Source organism: Fundulus heteroclitus, chromosome 3, assembly GCF_011125445.2.
Source record: "Fundulus heteroclitus isolate FHET01 chromosome 3, MU-UCD_Fhet_4.1, whole genome shotgun sequence".
NCBI lineage: Eukaryota > Metazoa > Chordata > Actinopteri > Cyprinodontiformes > Fundulidae > Fundulus > Fundulus heteroclitus.
In genome coordinates, this window is record NC_046363.1 from 31,750,456 (window position 1) to 31,770,473 (window position 20,018).

A 20,018-nucleotide genomic window follows, 5' to 3' on the forward strand; every position below is an offset into this window, starting at 1 on the left:
CCTTTAGCTATCAGGCTCCTCTCCTGTGGAACCAACTCCCAGTTTTGGTCCGTAAGGCAGACACCCTGTCTACTTTTAAGACTAGGCTTAAAACTTTCCTTTCTGACAACTTTTATATAGTGGTTTAGGTTACCCCAAGCTATCTTTTTAGTTATGCCGCTATAAGCTTAGGCTGCTGGAGGACATCAAGATCTATTTTTTTTTCACTCTTCTGAATTCTCCTACTGTTCTCCAATTTGCATTGTTTGTTGTTATTTCAACTTTTAACTTTTTGCACTCTCTGTCTTACTTTTCTTTATAGTAGGTACACCTAATATGGTGTTCTGTTAGCTGTGACACCATCCGGGAGGGTGCCAGGGGACATATCATCTGCCATTCCCATATATCATAGAAGAATTCCTGGATCAATGTGTGCTTCTGTGCTTTTTGTGTCTCTGCTCTGCATTGTTTAAGCCTCATCGGTCTAGGCAGATGACCGTTCTCACTGAGCCTGGTTCTGTTGGAGGTTTTCCTTCCTGTCAAAGGGGAGTTTTCCTCCCCACTGTCGCTTAATGCATGCTCAGTATGAGGGATTGCTGCAAAGCTATCGGCAATGCAGACGACTGTCCACTGTGGCTCTACGCTCCTGCATGGGGAGTGAATGCTGCTTGTCAAGACTCAATGCAATCTGCTGGGTTTCCTTAGAGAGGAAACTTTTGGACCAATCTGTCTGTATAATTTGATTTAATTTGACTTTTTATTGTTGTGAATCGGCATCAAATAAATAAAACAAAATTGATTTGAGTTGAATATTTGAGTTTATCAATGCATCACCAAGTAAAGAAAATATCCTCTTGAGCAGTGTGAGGGAACAAGAGACAAATGGCCAAATTTAATGAAACCCTGAGAGGAAGTATAAAAAAATTCACCTCTGTGACTTTGTTGAAAACATTAGCAGTGGGTATTACACAACAATAAACCTAAAAGGGGCTTCCTGAAGATGAACACACAGTTTTTTATTCACACGTTAAGTGATGAGACAATTTTTTAACCATTCATAGCACCTTAAAGCTATGCACATTTTGTGTGTTTTCTAAATGTACCCTGATAAAGGAGAAACCTCTGAACTGAGACAAGACACTAGTTTATTGGTTTCTCAAGAGGACCAGTTTCCTCTTCTTTATTTTATACACGTGTGTGTACATGTGAGAAACTCCCCTAAACTTCCCTTTTCTATAAACTACATATGAGAAAAGTCTGCTATTCTCCTGGTATTAAACATTGAAAGTGGACATTTAAATCGAAAACTGTTGAAGTCTGGAGTTTCTTACAGAGAAATGTTTGAATTGTTAGCGAGAAGGACACCACGAATTGGCACCAAGGGCAAGTACCAAAATAAGGAAGAGACACAGGAAGTAAAGATAGATCGCACATTAAACACCACCAGAGAGAGAAATGCGGAAGAAAAAGACATACAGGTAAAAAGTAATACTTTTATATTGTTGTTCTAGATAAAACTATTTAAACATTTGGGGGGCTTTTTTAATGTTAGGCATTGAGCTCTGGGTGGAGTAGACCATAGCTGCAAAGCACTTGGAAATAAATTAACAATAGCCATAGATGTGAAATTCTGAGCTTTTACTAGGAAGTTTTTGCTTGGTTGAAATTAAACCTCTCGGGACTGGTGCTGTCAAATTTCCTAATATGGATTAAATGGGAATTCAGTCTGAACATATGTGTTGATTACTGTTGAGCTGCTCCTGATTCAGTTTAATCAGCTCTGTATGTCCAGGAAAATGTGTTTGCCCAGAGAGTGACTGACTAAATCAAGATGTCTATTCTCATCTGGCTAACTCTGCTCTCCAAAGTGATGGACATCAGTTCCAGCACAGGTAAAAACCTTTCCTTTAAGTGAATATTCCTAAACCACTAACTGCACAGTGCCGTTTTAAACACCATATTCTCTTGTATGGTCTGTCAACATGTTCGAACAACCAGAAATTTTTTATATTTTATATTCTTGTAACAAAAGCTATGTATGTCATTAGTGTTAAATGTTATGCACTGCATGCATTTCTCTATTTCAGCCTGAGTGGTCTGTTTGTGACCTGAGATAGTTTCAAGGCTTTTTCAAACATTGTAGTTGTTGTCCTGCAACTGCACTTCCATTTTATTTGCTGTAGCTGTTTTTTTCCATTTCTGGTCTTTTTTGTACCTCTCTCAGCTCTTCTTTGTTTCCTGACTTGAAAGCCCTTTTCATTTCCCTCAGCACATATTTTATCTGAGGGTTTACACAGGGCTTGTTGTTGAAGCAGCACCTAACCTTTATAAGGGGCACAGTAGAGCTCACAGAAGTTGATGTAATCTGCGTTGCACTCTGTTATTTCATTTATGTCTTCCCCATGAAGATCACACAGCTCATCCCACATAATACAGCTGAAACAGTCTTGCAGAGTTTCATCTGTCTCCCCAGACCATCTTGTCACTGTGCATGTTACAAGTGGTTCTCTGTGCACAGGAGGCTTGTACACAGGCTGCAGCTACACTGAATTGTGGTCGTAGGAACCTAGGGAAGGGAGGGGTGAAGAACTGTATGTTTTTTTGTAATATACATACAGTACTCCAGATTTTTATTGGTTCTAGTTTTGCAGGTCACATACTGTTTAAACTCATTTCAGCCGGCTGTATCCGGGATCTCGTTCTTTCGGCCACGACCCAAAGTTCGTGACCATAGATGAGGGTAGGAACGTAGATCGACCGGTAAATCGAGAGCTTCGCCTTTTGGCTAAGGGCTCTCCCTTAGAGATAGGGTGAGGAGCTCAGTCATCCGGGGAGGACTCAGAGTAGAGCCGCTGCTCCTCCACGTCGAGAGGAGCCAGTTGAGGTGGCTCGGGCATCTGGTCAGGATGCCTCCTGGACGCCTCCCTGGTGAGGTATTCCGGGCACGTCCCTCCGGGAGGAGGCCCAGGGGAAGACCCAGGACACGCTGGAGGGACTATGTCTCCCGGCTGGCCTGGGAACGCCTTGGAATTCCCCCGGAGGAGCTGGCCCAAGTGGCCGGGGAGAGGGACGTCTGGGCCTCCCTACTGAAGCTGCTACCCCCGCGACCCGTCCCGAATAAGCGGAAGAAAACAGACGGACAGACATACTGTTTAAAGGCTAGGGAGGGGGCAGGGCAAGGATACATGGTTTAAGTCCCCCAACATATAAACAAGCCAGCCAGAAGATGGTTTGTTTGCATTCTGGTCACGATTGTGTGGATGACATCACAGGCTGCCTCGTTGTTATTGGGTGGGGGAGGGGGATACCCTGTGATCATGTATGAAAACTCTCCAGGAAGCATGCAAGGCCTCAGTCCAATGGCTACTAGTTCAATGTAGTTTGTGCAAAGTCTCTCTTTAATTGTAACATGTTCTGAGCTGCACCAGTTGTTATTAATGAACACAGCCACACCCTCTCCTTGGTTCTTCGCCTCTGTCAGTCTGCCCCAGGGTAGCTGTGGCTACTAAGATATCTTACCATTATCAGGGGGTAAATTTGTGTGTGAATGGGTGAATTACTGACTGTAGTGTAAAGCTGCTTTGGGCTTGTTGGATTTAATAAGGCACTATACAAGTACAAGCCATTTGCAATTTCTCACCGCTGTCCCTCGCTCTGTCGGATCTGATCTGATGGCAGCCGTCAAAGTTTACTACAACAGTGCTGCTCCAAGGTGCTTTAAATCCTGTACACCTGCACCAGTCCGGGATTTGCTTTCTTAGCCAGGACTCCGTTCAACTGGCCTTTGTGTACAATTTCTGGAGTTTTATTAGAGCATCCAATTCCTCCACTTTTTTGTTATGCATCTCATGTTGGCCACAATGATGTCTGTATCTCTCCTGCATGTATGTTAGCTTCTACCCACCCGTCTCCCCGACTCTTCCTCCATATTTCCCTGGGGATTTCTGGCTGAGCTGCAGTAGCTGTTGCTGTGTTGTTAGCAAGAGCTAGTAGTTGATCCGTGGTATAAACAATGGGTGCATGCTCCATTTTCTCCAAAAACAAATTCCATGTAGGACAGGATGAGCAGCAAAATTTACTACAAAATGGTTAGATCCATATTGAACTGAAAAGAGCAAGAAAAAACCCCAACAAAACAGGAACATACAGTACACACACAACTAGTGTGATTAAAAAAAAGGATAAAAGTGTGGAAACCTTAGTAGAGATGGAGCCACTGTCACGAGCTGCCGGCTAATGCCACTTTAAATCTGTCTCTGGTGTTTGTTTTATATAGTTTACAATACTTTTTAATTCACTTTTTCTGTGGTGAAAAACTAATTTTGTTCCATTTGACTGCATGAAAAGTGCTTTACACATGAAATCTGACTCCTAGCTGATTCCTGTAGCAGAGGTTGACAAGGTTTTCAGCATTTGAATTATAAATTGTCAGGAAAGGCTTATACTTCAGTTTTTATTGTGTATTTGTGTATTTAGATTTTTGTTCAAATCTGTGTAACAATCTTGTTAAATCTTTTCTCAGGGGATCTTAAAATCACTGAAGAGAAGACCACTGTTGAGGGTGGTGCGCTGAACACACTGAATCTGACCTGCAGCTTTAACAATTCTTTCATTTGGGTCAAATTTGTTTTCAATACAAGCGTGATCAGTGGCAGCAAAACAGCCACGCTCATCACTCATAATGGGACAGGAGAGGTCTCTGGTCAGTACATGTGTACAGTGCAACACCAGAACGCAACCCTGACAAAAAAAGTCAACCCAAAAGAGGACTGTGAGTATTGTACAATATTATCAAATACAAAATATTAATTTCTTCATCTGTTTATGAGTTTTCTAACATTTATTTTGAAGCTGTAAAGACACTGACAGTCGCTGGTGAATCCACCATTAGGCGGGATGGAAGCCTGAATCTGACCTGCACTGGTGGTAGTTTTCCTTCGTTTTTCATTATGTGGACTAAACGGGGCATGAATAAAACCCCGAACAGTGAAACTGGAACTGGAACATCAACTCTTGTGATTCATAACTTAACCAAAGAGCATTCTGGTCTGTATTTTTGCTCTACAAACCATATGAACAAAACATTGGTGCAAGACATTAACGCTACTGTGACATGTAAGTATACAGCAAAACTTTGCAACATTTCTGCAATATTCTATCAATTCACAAGTGTCAGAACACATGAAAGAGCTCACATTTTTTACTCTTATTTTCACTTTCTTTACTGAGACAAGCTTTGGTGCGTCATTATAGTATAATGGTGTTTTACTGGACTTGGACACAAATCTTGGTCAATGATGGATTAATAATGGTCATATGTATTACCAGGCTGAACATTTTTATCTGTGATTGAATATTGTTTCAAGAAATCATAGATTTAGGAAAGATTGCTGCACAGAGGCAAACAAGCACCCACTGTTACAGAACCAACCTTTTCAGATGTTCATTTGACTTAATAGGTGAGTGGCGGCCTAGTGTTTAGAGTAGGCTGCTTTAGTCCAAGAATGCTCCTTGGGTGCCACACAGTGAAAGCCCACTGCTCTGAAGAAGAGGGATTAAATGCAGAGGACAATTTCAAAAGTTGCTATGATGATGATCATTATTGTTGTTATTATCCATGCAATTACTCTACCTGCCAGTAGGAGGAGACAGACGTTTTGCAGTTTAACTTCACTAGACAATGGATTCTTCTTTACACAGAAATAAAAGTGAATACAAAACTAATCTTTAGGCTGATAGAAATTTGTAGGGCAGGGAAACTGATTATTTTAGCTTTTTTTAAGATACTCAGTTGTATTGGAGTTGTAAACTAAAAGAACTTCTTCTGAAAAGTAATGTTTAAACATTTATTTTAAAAAGATGCCAAGCAACCAGAGATCACTGGAGACCCAATAGTCAAGGAGGGTGACATTCTGAATCTGACTTGCACTGTGGAAAGCTTCCCTCCGTTTAGAATCACATGGTCCAAGCTTGGCATAAACAAAAACCTGACCAGTGACAGTAGCTTGGACACGAGGACATCCACCCTCGTCACACACAATGAGACAACAGAGGATCCTGGACAGTATTTCTGTACAGCAACACCTCTGAACAGTTCAACACAAGGCATTATTATTACCATGATAGGTAAGCACACACAGGAAACAGCCTAAATTATGAACTGTTTTTATATTATTGTTTTTATATTATTAATTTTTTTATGTGCTAGTTTGGTTTTATTTTCTTTGCCTGTCTAATTTTATCTCAGATTTAATTTTATTTTAATTTTCTTAAAATCTGTTTCTTGTGCTGTTTTATCTTTTATATCGTTTTGTTCGAATTGTTCAACATACTTTTACTTATTTGCATTTTCTCGTTTCGTTTAATTGCATGAAAAGCGCTTTTTACATGAAATGTGATTCATGACTGATTCATGTGGCTTTTAAAATGTTCAGTGTCATGTAGATCCATGACAAGGTTTGCAGTAAAAACAAATTGTCAGGAAGTGCTTTTCCTTTATTTATTTTTTTATTGTGTATATTTGTTTGCACCACCAATCATAACTTTAAAAGATGCCTCATCAACATTTATATACTTTTAATTCATATCTGTGCAACAATTATTTTTTAACTCTTGTCTCAGATTTAGAGAAACTTAAAACCACTGAAGAGAACAATGAGGGTGACACGCTGAATCTGACGTGCCGCTTTAACGTTTCTTTCATTTGGACCAAACTTGTTTTCAATACAAGCGTGATCAGTGGTACTGAAGCAACCACGCTCATCACTTATAATGTGACAGGAGAGGCTTCTGGTCAGTACATGTGTACAGCACAATACCAGAACACAACCCTGACAGTCACAGTGGTCTCAAAAAAGAAATGTAAGTATTGTACAATATTATTGAACACAAAATATTTATGTTATCTTCTGTTTTGTGAGTTCTCTAACAATTATTTTGAAGCTGTAAAGACACCAACAGTCGCTGGTGAATCCACCATCAGGCAAGATAGAAGCCTGAATCTGACCTGCACTGGTGGTAGTTTTCCTTCGTTTGTCATCACATGGACCAAACGGGGCATCAACAAAACCCAGAAGAGTCAAACTGGAACTGGAACATCAACTCTTGTGATTCATAACGTGACCAAAGAGCATTCTGGTCGATATTTTTGCTCTGCAAACCATATGAACAAAACCTTGGTGCAAGACATTAACGTTACTGTGATATGTAAGTATACAGCAAAACCTTGCAACATTTATGCAATATTCTATCAATTCATAATTTCAGAACATATGATAGAGCTCACATTTTCAAATCATATCGTAATTTTTTGACTGAGACAAGCTTTGGTGTGAAATTATGCTGTAATGAGGATGGGTCAAGCGGTGTATTACCAGGCTGAACCTTTTTATCTGTGATTGACTATTGTTCTAGATTTAGGATCCATTCAGAAAGCTTTAAATTGAAAAACATTAAGTTCCAATTGATTAGTAAAAAGGTGATTTGAAGCTTACTCCAGAGGCAAGATGGTACTGGACAAAAGCAGACAACCTACCTTTTCAGAAGTCAGTGTTCATTTGACTTAATAGGGGAGTGGTGGCCTAGTGCTTCGAAAGCTGCATGTTCAAATCACACTTTGGGTCCCTGAATGAGACTATTAGTTGCAGAATGCTCACTGGGTGCCAAAGAGTGGAAGCCCACTGCTGGGTGAAATGCAGAGGACACATTTTATTGGAGTATACAAAGGTTGTAATGATGATGAAGATGATAATGGTGGTTGTGGTTGTCATTATTATCAATGCAAGTACTCTACTTTCTAGTAGGACGAGGCAAACGTTTTGCAGTTGAGATTCACCAAACAATTGATTCTTCATTTACAGAAATAGTAGATACAAAACTAATCTTTAAGCTAATAAAAATTAATATCATAGGGAGAATTATGAGTTTAGCTTTTTAAAGATATATACTGGTAATTGTAATGGAGTTTTAAACTAAAACAACTTCTTCTGAAAAATAATGTCTAAACATTTATTTTAAAAAGATGCCAAGAAGCCAGAGATCACTGGAGACCCAACAGTCAAGGAGGGTGACATTCTGAATCTGACCTGCACTGTGGAAAGCTTCCCTCCATCTAGAATCACATGGTCCAAGCTTGGCATAAACAAAAGCCTGACCAGTGACAGTAGCTTGGACACGAGGACATCCACCCGCGTCACACACAATGAGACAACAGAGGATCCTGGACAGTATTTCTGTACAGCAACACCTCTGAACAGTTCAACACAAGGCATTATCATTATCATGATAGGTAAGCACACACAGGAAACAGCCTAAATTATGAACTGTTTTTATATTATTGTTTTTATATTATACATTTTTTTATGTGCTAGTTTGGTTTTATTTTCTTTGCCTGTCTAATTTTATCTCAGATTTAATCTTATTTTAATTTTCTTAAAATCTGTTTCTTGTGCTGTTTTATCTTTTATATCGTTTTGTTCGAATTGTTCAACATACTTTTACTTATTTGCATTTTCTCGTTTCGTTTAATTGCATGAAAAGCGCTTTTTACATGAAATGTGATTCATGACTGATTCCTGTGGCTTTTAAAATGTTCAGTGTCATGTAGATCCATGACAAGGTTTGCAGTAAAAAAAAATTGTCAGGAAGTGCTCTTCCTTTATTTATTTTTTTATTGTGTATATTTGTTTGCACCACCAATCATAACTTTAAAAGATGCCTCATCAACATTTATATACTTTTAATTCATATCTGTTCAACACATCTTTTTTAACTCTTGTCTCAGATTTAGAGAAACTTAAAACCACTGAAGAGAACAATGAGGGTGACACGCTGAATCTGACGTGCCGCTTTAACGTTTCTTTCATTTGGACCAAACTTGTTTTCAATACAAGCGTGATCAGTGGTACTGGAGCAACCACGCTCATCACTTATAATGTGACAGGAGAGGCTTCTGGTCAGTACATGTGTACAGCACAATACCAGAACACAACCCTGACAGCCACAGTGGTCTCAAAAAATAAATGTAAGTATTGTACCATGTTATTGAACACAAAATGTTTATGTTATCTTCTGTTTTGTGAGTTCTCTAACAATTATTTTGAAGCTGTAAAGACACCAACAGTCGCTGGTGAATCCACCATCAGGCAAAATAGAAGCCTGAATCTGACCTGCACTGGTGGTAGTTTTCCTTCGTTTGTCATCACATGGACTAAACGGGGCATCAACAAAACCCAAAAGAATCAAACTGGAACTGGAACATCAACTCTTGTGATTCATAACGTGACCAAAGAGCATTCTGGTCGATATTTTTGCTCTGCAAACCATATGAACAAAACCTTGGTGCAAGACATTAACGTTACTGTGATATGTAAGTATACAGCAAAACCTTGCAACATTTATGCAATATTCTATCAATTCGTAATTTCAGAACATATGATAGAGCTCACATTTTCAAATCATATTGTAATTTTTTGACTGAGACAAGCTTTGGTGTGAAATTATGCTGTAATGAGGATGGGTCAAGCGGTGTATTACCAGGCTGAACCTTTTTATCTGTGATTGACTATTGTTCTAGATTTAGGATCCATTCAGAAAGCTTTAAATTGAAAAACATTAAGTTCCAATTGATTAGTAAAAAGGTGATTTGAAGCTTACTCCAGAGGCAAGATGGTACTGGACAAAAGCAGACAACCTACCTTTTCAGAAGTCAGTTTTCATTTGACTTAATAGTAAGTAAGTAAGTAAGTAAGTAAGTAAGTAAGTAAGTAAGTAAGTAAGTAAGTAAACTTACTTACTTACTTACTTACTTACTTACTTACTTACTTAATAGGGGAGTGGTGGCCTAGTGCTTCGAAAGCTGCATGTTCAAATCACACTTTGGGTCCCTGAATGAGACTATTAGTTGCAGAATGCTCACTGGGTGCCAAAGAGTGGAAGCCCACTGCTGGGTGAAATGCAGAGGACACATTTTATTGGAGTATACAAAGGTTGTAATGATGATGAAGATGATAATGGTGGTCGTGGTTGTCATTATTATCAATGCAAGTACTCTACTTTCTAGTAGGACGAGGCAAACGTTTTGCAGTTGAGATTCACCAAACAATTGATTCTTCATTTACAGAAATAGTAGATACAAAACTAATCTTTAAGCTAATAAAAATTAATATCATAGGGAGAATTATGAGTTTAGCTTTTTAAAGATATATACTGGTAATTGTAATGGAGTTTTAAACTAAAACAACTTCTTCTGAAAAATATTGTCTAAACATTTATTTTAAAAAGATGCCAAGAAGCCAGAGATCACTGGAGACCCAACAGTCAAGGAGGGTGACATTCTGAATCTGACCTGCACTGTGGAAAGCTTCCCTCCATCTAGAATCACATGGTCCAAGCTTGGCATAAACAAAAGCCTGACCAGTGACAGTAGCTTGGACACGAGGACATCCACCCGCGTCACACACAATGAGACAACAGAGGATCCTGGACAGTATTTCTGTACAGCAACACCTCTGAACAGTTCAACACAAGGCATTATCATTATCATGATAGGTAAGCACACACAGGAAACAGCCTAAATTACGCATTATTTTTCAGATTTGTATCTATATTTTTCATTATTTCATTTTGTTGTTGTCTTTCACATGTATAATCTGAAATGAATGGCTTTACTCTAAATTGTATTTTTTTCTAATATTTTACTATTGTTTTCAAATAAATTTTAAACGAAATGTAATTTTATAAATTTTCCAATGTACTTCTAAGTTTATTTATTTCAATTCTAGATTTATTTATTTTATATTTCTCTGGTTGTTTAAAACTACAAAATTGTATAGATTTTTTTCCCATATATCTGGCCTGGAGCTTTTTTAACTTTTAAATATTGTTCTATTCTAATTGTCTATTTTTTTTGTCATGCATATATAAATATTTTCTATCACAAATCATAATTTCACATGATGCCACATCAACATTTAAATACTTTTTAGTTGATATCTGTGTAACAATTTCCTATTAAATCTTGTCTCAGATTTAGAGAAACTTAAAACCACTGAAGAAAACACCACTTATGAGGGTGACGCGTTGAATCTGACGTGCCGCTTCAACGGTTCTTTCATTTGGATCAAACTTGTTTTCAATACAAGCGTGATCAGTGGCACTGGAGCAGCCACGCTCATCACTTATAATGGGACAGGAGAGGTCTCTGGTCAGTACATGTGTACAGTGCAACACCCAACAGAGGAATGTGAGTATTGTACAATATTATCAAATACAAAATATGAATTTCCTCTTCTGTTTATGAGTTTTCTGACATTTATTTTGAAGCTGTAAAGACACCAACAGTCGCTGGTGAATCCACCATCAGGCGGGATGGAAGCCTGAATCTGAACTGCACTGGTGGTAGTTTTCCTTCGTTTTTCATCACGTGGACCAAACAGGGCATCAACAAAACCCCAAAGAGTCAAATTGGAACTGGAACATCAACTCTTGTGATTCATAATGTGACCAAAGAGCATTCTGGTCGGTATATCTGCTCTGCAACCCACATGAACAAAACCTTGGTGCAAGACATTAACGTTACTGTGATATGTAAGTATAAAGCAAAACTTTGCAACATTTCTGCAATATTCGATCTATTCACAAGTGTCAGAACACATGAAAGAGCTCACATTTTCAACCTTTTTTTGCCACTTTTTGACTGAGACAAGCTTTGATGCATCATCCCAGTAATGCTGACCTTTCAGACAATGCCACAAGTCTCAGGGGACATCTTCCTTTTTACACTGAAACCATTCAGTTATTATAAAGTGGAACTTACCCCTGTTAACTTACTCCTGTGTTCCCCTTTTTACACCTGTTTTGAGCGGCGTCTGAGAGCAACTTGTTTTGGTTCAATCTCTTTAAATGCAAATGAGGCACACCTCTCCTCAGCCCACTCCAGGTTCCAGCATTCCTCTCCACCCCGCTTGGCCATTTTTGTGGTATGCAAGGAACGGCAGAAATAATGAACAACTAAACATTATTTTTTTTATAAAAAAATAGGGAAGAAAAGAAAAAAAAAAGAGAAAAAATGAAAAAAAAATGAAAAAAAGGGAAAAAAACCTAAACATTCTTAGTTCTCCACTTGTAGCGTCGGCATCCTTCAGCTTGGACGACATCGCTCCAAGAAATAAAAATGGCTGGAAGTCCACGACTTTGTTTAGCAGTTATGCAGCAAATACCGTGACGTAATTGTTAAAAAAAAATGTAATAGAGACTAGCGAAAGCTAAACAGCTTGAAAAATATGACCCAAACCAAATTTAAAGATATATGTGCAGCTATTAGAGAGACTACTTTTAACTTTTCTGCATTACTAAAGACTCTAAGTAGACAACAAAGTGTATTTATGGGCTAAAATTGTAGATTTTTGATTATATGTTGCCTTTAATATGAAGGACCAAAGAATTTAACTTCATCAAAACAGAAAAAAAACAATATTTCCACTTGCAATATTTAAAAATTACCTTTTCCAAACATAAAGGGAAAAAAAACATATTTCCAAACTGTGTGTGGGAAACATGGCACAAGGTTAAATATAGGGCTGAACAATAATTCAATAACAATATATATATATATTGATTGACAAATGTATATCGATGACAGAAAAAAGGGTAAAAAGTTCAAAAGAATGACAGTTTTCCTTCCTTTTGCATTTTAGTCATGTAGGGTAATACTACAGTCATTACATCCTCCTAACCAATCACTAAGGCAGACCCAGGAACGCTCCGTCACCAAGCTCCGCCCCCTTCAAAGAGTTCAGAGAGCATGCGTTCAAGTTGGTTGAATAAAGGGTTGAGTTTGAATTCCGTGTTTGTGTGTCCTGTATCTAAAAATAGGTTGTTAAGCACCAGCATAAATTGCTAGGGCTGCACTTAAAATATATGTTTTGAATTTGTTGATAGTTATCGATATCAATCAATATGATTTCTATCTTATCAGTTTGCTTTTTTTTTTAAATATTGTCCAGCCCTAGTTAAATCTATACTATTTACAGTACTTCAGTTGTTTTTGATAACTTAGTTTCTTTTTCTAATGTATTAAAATTATATGGGAAAACGTTAAAGAAACTTTTGCTTTGAATTGTCTCATGTTCTTACACGTCTTATGTAGCATTGCTGTTTTTGATATGACTCTGACTCCCTGCAGTGCTACCTAAGATCCTTGATAAGTCTGGCTGTGAGGCAAAGCTGGAAGCTCTGACCTGCCTGTGCATCAGTCAGGGCTTTCCTTCACCCACGATAACATGGGAACCGTTGGTGAACCACATCGAGTACTCTGTCAACACCGCAGTGTCAAACCACACCGTGAGAAGCACTCTCTTCCTGAATGTGAAAAACCACTCCAGCATTTCCCCTGTTTGTGTCAGCACTAATAGAAATGGGGAAGTAAGAAGGAAATTTAATATAATTACAGTGGAAGATGAAGGTTAGTGGTAATTTTAAAAAAGTAAACATTTTTCAATTGAAAGGTTATTTTTATTGTAGCCATTTATTCTTTATTTTAACAGGTCATTTCACAAAACTGCTAAGGACTGTCAAGCAGATGGAAACAGTGATTCCCTTTTTGATCGGGTTACTTCTTTCAGCAGCTATTTTCTGCTTGTTGTTGCTGTGCTTCAGGTATACTTTTAATTATTTACAAGTATCCAAATGTGGGAATGTGTCACTGCTCAACATCTTCTAAACGCAAATGTTAAAAGACAAAAAATTGTAAATGTTAATGAATTTGGAGGTTATTGGTAATGATAGAGATATTTTGGGAAATTAAACAGGACAAAATAGAACCGAAGAAAGGAAACTGAATATCTCCTAATTAAAAAAAAAAAAAAATATATATATATATATATATATATATATATATATATATATATATATATATATATATATAACAGTTTCTGTTTTCTTGTCTTTATAGGAAAAGACAAAAGCCTCGTGGAGGTGAATCTGAGACACTTGAGATGGTGATGATGCAAGAGGTGATTCACATTTTTCAAGCAACTCTGTTACTGTGAGACTTGTGACACCTTGTGGCTGTGTTAAGAAAGTGTGGAATAGAACTGCAAGGCTTTGAGTTATATCAGAACATTCAAGTTAGTTTAGATTTACATTACTGCAACCTGAACTCAAATTATTTTTGTGCCTTACATCACAGACAAATGGCGGTCACATAGAGGACTACGGGCCGATACAGGCCCAAAGGACAGCAGCAGGATCCGAAAGCCCAGAAGGTGCAACGGCAGAAACAGAATACTCTGATATTAATGTGTTGTTGCTCAAACAAGAAATTCCAGGCTCTGTAGAGGAGAAACCAAAGACAGCAGAAACGGATTATGCTAAAATAAAGACAAAGGGAGAAAGGATGGAAGAAGAGGGAGAAGCGCAAGAAGAGGAGGAGGTAAAACTCGAGGATGTGGCCGTGTACTCCGTTGTGACAAAGTAAATTAATCAACGGAAGCCTTGAGTTTAACAGCTTGAAGACATAAATATTGCTGTAATTAATTGTAAATCATTCTTCTTAAAGTCAAATATCTTGGCCATAGGATGAAGTTTAGAAGCAGCAAAACATAAAAGGAAAGAAATATTCTATTGTGAACTCACAAAATACAAACTAATGAAGATTTAAGTGAGCAGGAAAGCACTGTGTTAAAATATGTGATGTAAAAGTAACTTCTGGTAATGCAAGCAGGTGTCAGATGTGTTTTGCGTATGCAGTTCCTCTTATAGAACAGAGTGAAACTTGGCTCAGTGAGTTAAAAGGCTTTTGAACAGCGGTGCATATCCTATAACATTGTTCCTCTTTATTTTTATAGTAAAAAAAAAAAAAGGTTTGTATTTTATAACTTTTTTCTCTTTTTTGGTAAAGAGAAAAAAAGCTTGCTGATAATTGTTTTAGGTTTGGAACTGGCAAGATATCTTAAAATTTAAGAACAGAAACAAATGGCTTTGTACCGATACCTCAGATTGATACAATGACAGCATAATCTGTACGGTGAAACTACTTTTTAAAAGCTTCCCTTTTAGTTTACTAAGAATTTTACATCTACAGTAGTTCACTGTGTACAATGGGAGTCAATTAGTTCTTTTAGTTCTTAAGTGCAGATTAGTGTAGCTAGAATTCATCAATAAATTTGATCTTCCAGTGTTTTCTATAATTGTGAGGTTAGCGTACACATTATAAGCAGCCTCCCATAGATGACTGTGTGATACAATAAAACTAATATTTTGCTTAGCTATATTAAGGCCTTGTCTACTGTAAGTGAAAGTTATCAATTCAACATGCTGTTCATTTTGTGAATAAATACCATGCTTTCTGTAAATAGGTGCTCCACATTGAGAATCTGTGATGTAAAAGCAGTTGCATATGTGTAACTTGCAGAAAGATGCCCTTGTTTGCTCAATAAATCCTGTTTCATCAGCTTGTTCGTGTGTTTACATCCATGCACAATGCTTTGCGCCTTGACTTTGTTCACATTGTAATGTAACATTTTTTGTTTGGTAATATACCAACATAATGTAGTTTACAAAAATAATTACACAAATTAAACATCTAAAAACTTTGTTGGACCCCTTCTAATTATTTTACCCTCGAAAAAATAAATTCAGAGTAAAAGACTCGGAATACATACAGCTCTAATGTGACCTCAGAGGTTTGTTAGAGCACATTAGCGCACAGGCACAAACCGCATCACGAAGACCAACACAAACACCAGATAGGACAAAGATGTGGACTTTTAAAGCAGGATTAGATTGTAAAACAATACTCCAAAATTTAAGCATCTAAAAAAGGACTGCGCATCCATCAGCTAAGAATGGAACAAATATGGCACGATGGTAAACATACCAAGACAGCCACCCACTTAAACTGACGGACATGATGAGAAGAGCATTTATCAGAAAAGCAGCCCAGATGCCTGGGATCAGGTCTTCCAAGGTGATGAAGCACAAGGCAACTTAAATTAAGATGTGTCAGAACTAGAAGACATGGTGGAAAACCCATGACGATGTCTCAAAGGAAAAGGGAAAAAGATCAAATGAGATATTTATATTGAAAACCCATGCTATGGATTAGTCCTTATTTCCAGTTAAAGTTCCAGGCAGGATGGCAATGGAATATGTGATTCAGGTCATTCCAGGACCAAGATTGTTGGCCACTTCCTATGCATCAAAAACCCAGAAGGGGTATATTTGTCTAAGTAAAAACATGGCATGATACAATGTGATATAAAAAATTTTCTCCTAAACCAACTGGTGAAAAATCCCCCAAAAAGAACATTCAGCATGTTCTTGAAACACTGGGTAAGGATTGATCATTTAATAATCTCAGACAATCTCAGAGATTTATACATTCTAGACAAATCTGTAGCATTCTTTGTAAACTGTATGCATGTATGGGATTACTATGGGATTAAAGTGGAGCCAATAGGATTAGAAAGTTCCACTGGCTGGACAAGCTTTTTAAATAGATCAGTCAGGTGCCCTCAGTGCTGCTGTATTGCAAAGGATAGCAGAATATTACATCCTGGGAGTTGCTTCTGCTTCAAAGAGTCAGGTAAGTTTGTCAAATCTTTCGAAAAATAAATTTAGCTAGCATCATTTTCAATGTGTCATTGTACAGACTGTTTGTCACAGGTTTCAGGTGGTTCAAACTATTTCTACAAATGATCACCAACTTTCTGGAGGTCAAGTGAGGAACAAAACCTAAAACGGGCCTACAATCGTTACAATCAAGTTAAAACCTTTATTTTGGTGAGAAATATTTAGTTTAAAGGATTATTGCAAATATTTCGGTCAAAGTTAAAATTTATAGGCCTACCACTCCACGTACAAGATCTGACTCAGTAAGCTTGTGTTGCTGAAAGCTTTAACAAAGATGCCATAAACTTGTCTTGAATAGATTCAATGTTTGTAGGCAGGAACTTGTTATCCTTAAACAAAACGATGTTTTACAAGTTACTCAATACTTATAGATTTTGCCAAATGAAGCATCAGAGCTGAAAAGGGGACATTCTGGATAAAGAGACTGAAAAGTATTTGGCTCCTTAGAGATTTCTTATGCTTTGATTTTTTGTCACTCTAAAGTATCTCAGACCATCAAACTAATTTTAACACCAGAGAAAGATAACCCGTGTAAATACTAAAATGCTGTTTTCAATGAATTCTGCTTTTAAGGCTGGTGGGGAACCATCCAAGCCAGCCTTGTTTGAAAATATACAACACTTCAATCACGAAGCTGCTCAGCTAAAATCTTCTCCTAAATTTACGATTAGCTTGCAGTCATTTAGGATAAATTGTTAATCAAATTTGAAAGAGCCAAATACCACAATGGCCAAAAGTTATATATACTGTATATATATACATATGATAAAGTGTTATACAAGTGCTGGCCATTTAACACATGGCGAAATAAATAAAATCTAACTTTAAAAGCAGTGCAGTGGCACAAATATAATTTGGATATGATGGTGTCATTATGTAAAACTGAGAAGTCCTTTTGTTTAGTTTCACAGGCTTCAATGTTGGCCACAAATGAGGAGAAGGAGGAGGAAGGTCACAGAGAGAGTTGTACAGAATAGAAGGAAGAAAGTTTAACCTAACATCTCTGAATTTTTGAAGAAAAACAGCAAAAGTCATTATTATCAGCCTAAAAAAAACACAGGCCTTTGGGGGGACAGCTGGACAATGTAGCAGATCATGTCAAACAGGACTTTTGGATTTTTTCCTGTTGAAAAATATGAGGTGGGAAAAATGTTAAGTTCTGGCATTTCTGGCAACACCCATTAAGGATGTGCTGAATTCTTTTAGATAAAGGCATCCCTTCCTACTGTCAACATAGGGTAAACAAAGCTGTAAACAAATTGAAAGCAACTTGAATAACTATTTGTCTTTGTCTCGAATATTTCAAGAGATTTAGAGAGGACCATTGTGACTGAACAGTATGCAGTAGTGGCCATGCTCACAAATATATCTGGGGAGTACATGTTTAGAACTTCTAATCTTATTCAAATAGCAAGTTCAAATTGTGGCCCTTACACATAGTGGGCCCCAGGATATGCTATGTAAAAACCACGAGAATGTGTAACAGGTAAAACATCCCCAGTCACTTCAATGTAAGTAACATCCACATAAATGTCAAAATGCCCAGTAATTACAACCTTCTCAAGTTTAACAATATATGGGAGAAAGTTAGCAAAATCAGGGGAAAAATATCCTGTGATACTGAAATGAGGGATCAGTTTTGCATGTGAGTGTTCCAATACAAGTCCTCCCACTAAGCTGCCTAGACAAGGTGTCCCAGTGACGGGGCAAAGTTTATTCAGCTGACAACAACAATATTTGCTTCAAATGTTATTATCCTAAATATCCAGTGAGGCTTTCTGTGATCCGTGTGTTACATATTTTCATGTAAAATTCATCCTCATCTTCTCTCAGGAATGGCTGATGTCTTCAAAGGCCTAAACCTCATTGAGACTCTGAAGGAGTCAATGGAGAGCAACAAGTTATCTGATGTGAAGGACGCCATGGAAGATCTCCTCATCAGTAGGATCAACCTAGCTGTTGTGGGGGACCGTGGAGAGGAAAAATTCTCCTTCATGAACTCCCTTCGTGGCCTTGGGCCAGAAGAAGAGGGTTCAGCCCCTTCTCAATCTCCTGCTGCCCCGGAGGAAGTCGGTGGTTACCCGCATCCTAAACACCCTGACTTCCGCCTCTGGGATCTACCTCCTGTTCCCACCACGTCTCCATTTGAACCAGAGGTATACCTGAATAGATACAAGTTCCTTCGTTATAATGTTGTCTTTATGACATTTACACAAATAATCCAACCCAACAGCGTTGATGTTTTCTTGGAGGCTCTTTCACTGCAGCAAAGAACAGTCTACTTTATTCTCATGGTTTCTGTAAAAGACACAGATAAGAGCCTGGAAGAAAAGAAGAAAACCAATCTGGAAGTACTGAAATCACAGGGAGTGAAACATCCTAAAATCTACCTGGTTAGACCTTCCAATCTTGAGAAATTTGACTTTCCTGACCTCTTAGCTAGCATGACCAACGACCTGCCCGAGATCCGAGCTCACGCTCTTCTGCTGGCATTACCGACACTCACACCAACAGTAGTCACTCTGAAAAAGGAGGCATTTAAAGCCCTCATATGGGCAGCTGCCTCCCTATCCGGTGGGATGTCAGCCATTCCCGTTCCCCTTGTGGCATCTATGGTGGACTCAAGCATTGCTGTGCGGATTTTGACAAAAGCCCAACTATCTTTGTGCGTGGACGATGAATCGGTTGAGCAACTGGCCCGACAGCGACACCTGGAACCAGCAAGACTTAAAGAGTTGCGAACTTGTGTGTTGTCAGTGGAAGTGACTAAAGTGGAAGTAAAAAGAAGGCTTGCAGCAGCAGAGAAGGACTTGGCTGCAGTATCTTCAAAGTTAGTTGAAATGGCATTGCCTAGACATGCGCGTTCAGCCAGCCGCTCCTTCACTGCGATGCTGCAAGCTTTAAATGGTGCTATTGATGAAATGGCTGCTGATGCTGAGAAGATAGTGGCAGCTGCTGTGGGAGTGGGGAAATAAAGACAAATACTTTTATCTGTGTATGCTCGTTTCTATTTCTGTGTAGTTTAACATGACTTTTATTTTCCAATTTGATCATTTACGTATTGAATATATCAATTTTTTTGGTAAGTTAATATTTTTTCAAATTTCTTGACATAGAAATAAGTGAAAATAAATTACACCATAAATTAAGTTATGTGTAACAAAGTCAAATAGCATGGGGTATAATTATTGAACATGCTTAAAAAATGTATTTGGTGCTCAGTAGCAAAGCATTTTTTTAGTAATGAGAGCATCAGAACATCAGTCCATATAGCAAAACTATTTTCATGGCTTTCTCAGGTATTTTAGACTTATACATAGTCTTTAAATCTCCCATCTTTTCTTGGAGTCACTTTTGGTGATCCTAACATATTTCTTTTCATTTTATTGAACTAACTGAGACTTGTT

General features: G+C 37.9%; 2 protein-coding genes across 3 annotated transcripts; both read left to right on the plus strand.

Annotated features, from left to right (window-relative positions):
• The first annotated feature begins 1,242 nt into the window (after positions 1 to 1,242).
• Positions 1,243 to 15,430, plus strand: LOC105917767 (hemicentin-1). Of its 2 annotated transcripts, none has more exons than XM_036135220.1 (17): positions 1,243 to 1,457; positions 1,758 to 1,871; positions 4,502 to 4,750; positions 4,831 to 5,094; positions 5,839 to 6,105; positions 6,601 to 6,840; positions 6,922 to 7,185; positions 8,000 to 8,266; positions 8,762 to 9,001; positions 9,083 to 9,346; positions 10,261 to 10,527; positions 11,006 to 11,221; positions 11,302 to 11,565; positions 13,163 to 13,441; positions 13,524 to 13,635; positions 13,931 to 13,991; positions 14,168 to 15,430. In XM_036135220.1, the coding sequence occupies exons 2-17, from the start codon at positions 1,811 to 1,813 to the stop codon at positions 14,453 to 14,455; spliced, it is 3,603 nt and encodes a 1,200-aa protein (XP_035991113.1). In that variant the 5' UTR covers positions 1,243 to 1,457; positions 1,758 to 1,810; the 3' UTR covers positions 14,456 to 15,430. The 2 variants fall into 2 exon arrangements, with proteins under 2 accessions (XP_035991113.1, XP_035991112.1); XM_036135219.1 differs by having other exon boundaries at positions 1,772 to 1,871.
• A 1,057-nt stretch (positions 15,431 to 16,487) lies between these two features.
• On the plus strand, positions 16,488 to 19,693 carry irgq2 (immunity-related GTPase family, q2). Its single transcript, XM_012852650.3, has 2 exons — positions 16,488 to 16,564; positions 18,445 to 19,693. The coding sequence occupies exon 2, from the start codon at positions 18,447 to 18,449 to the stop codon at positions 19,584 to 19,586; it is 1,140 nt and encodes a 379-aa protein (XP_012708104.2). The 5' UTR covers positions 16,488 to 16,564; positions 18,445 to 18,446; the 3' UTR covers positions 19,587 to 19,693.
• The last annotated feature ends 325 nt before the right edge of the window (positions 19,694 to 20,018 follow it).

Coding starts and splice junctions, on each gene's coding strand:
- LOC105917767 (XM_036135220.1), top strand. CDS start 1,811: ATGTCTATTCTCATCTGGCTAACTCTGCTCTCCAAAGTGATGGACATC. Junction 1,872..4,501: donor GGACATCAGTTCCAGCACAG/GTAAAAACCTTT, acceptor ATCTTTTCTCAG/GGGATCTTAAAATCACTGAA. Junction 6,106..6,600: donor CATTATTATTACCATGATAG/GTAAGCACACAC, acceptor CTCTTGTCTCAG/ATTTAGAGAAACTTAAAACC.
- irgq2 (XM_012852650.3), top strand. CDS start 18,447: ATGGCTGATGTCTTCAAAGGCCTAAACCTCATTGAGACTCTGAAGGAG.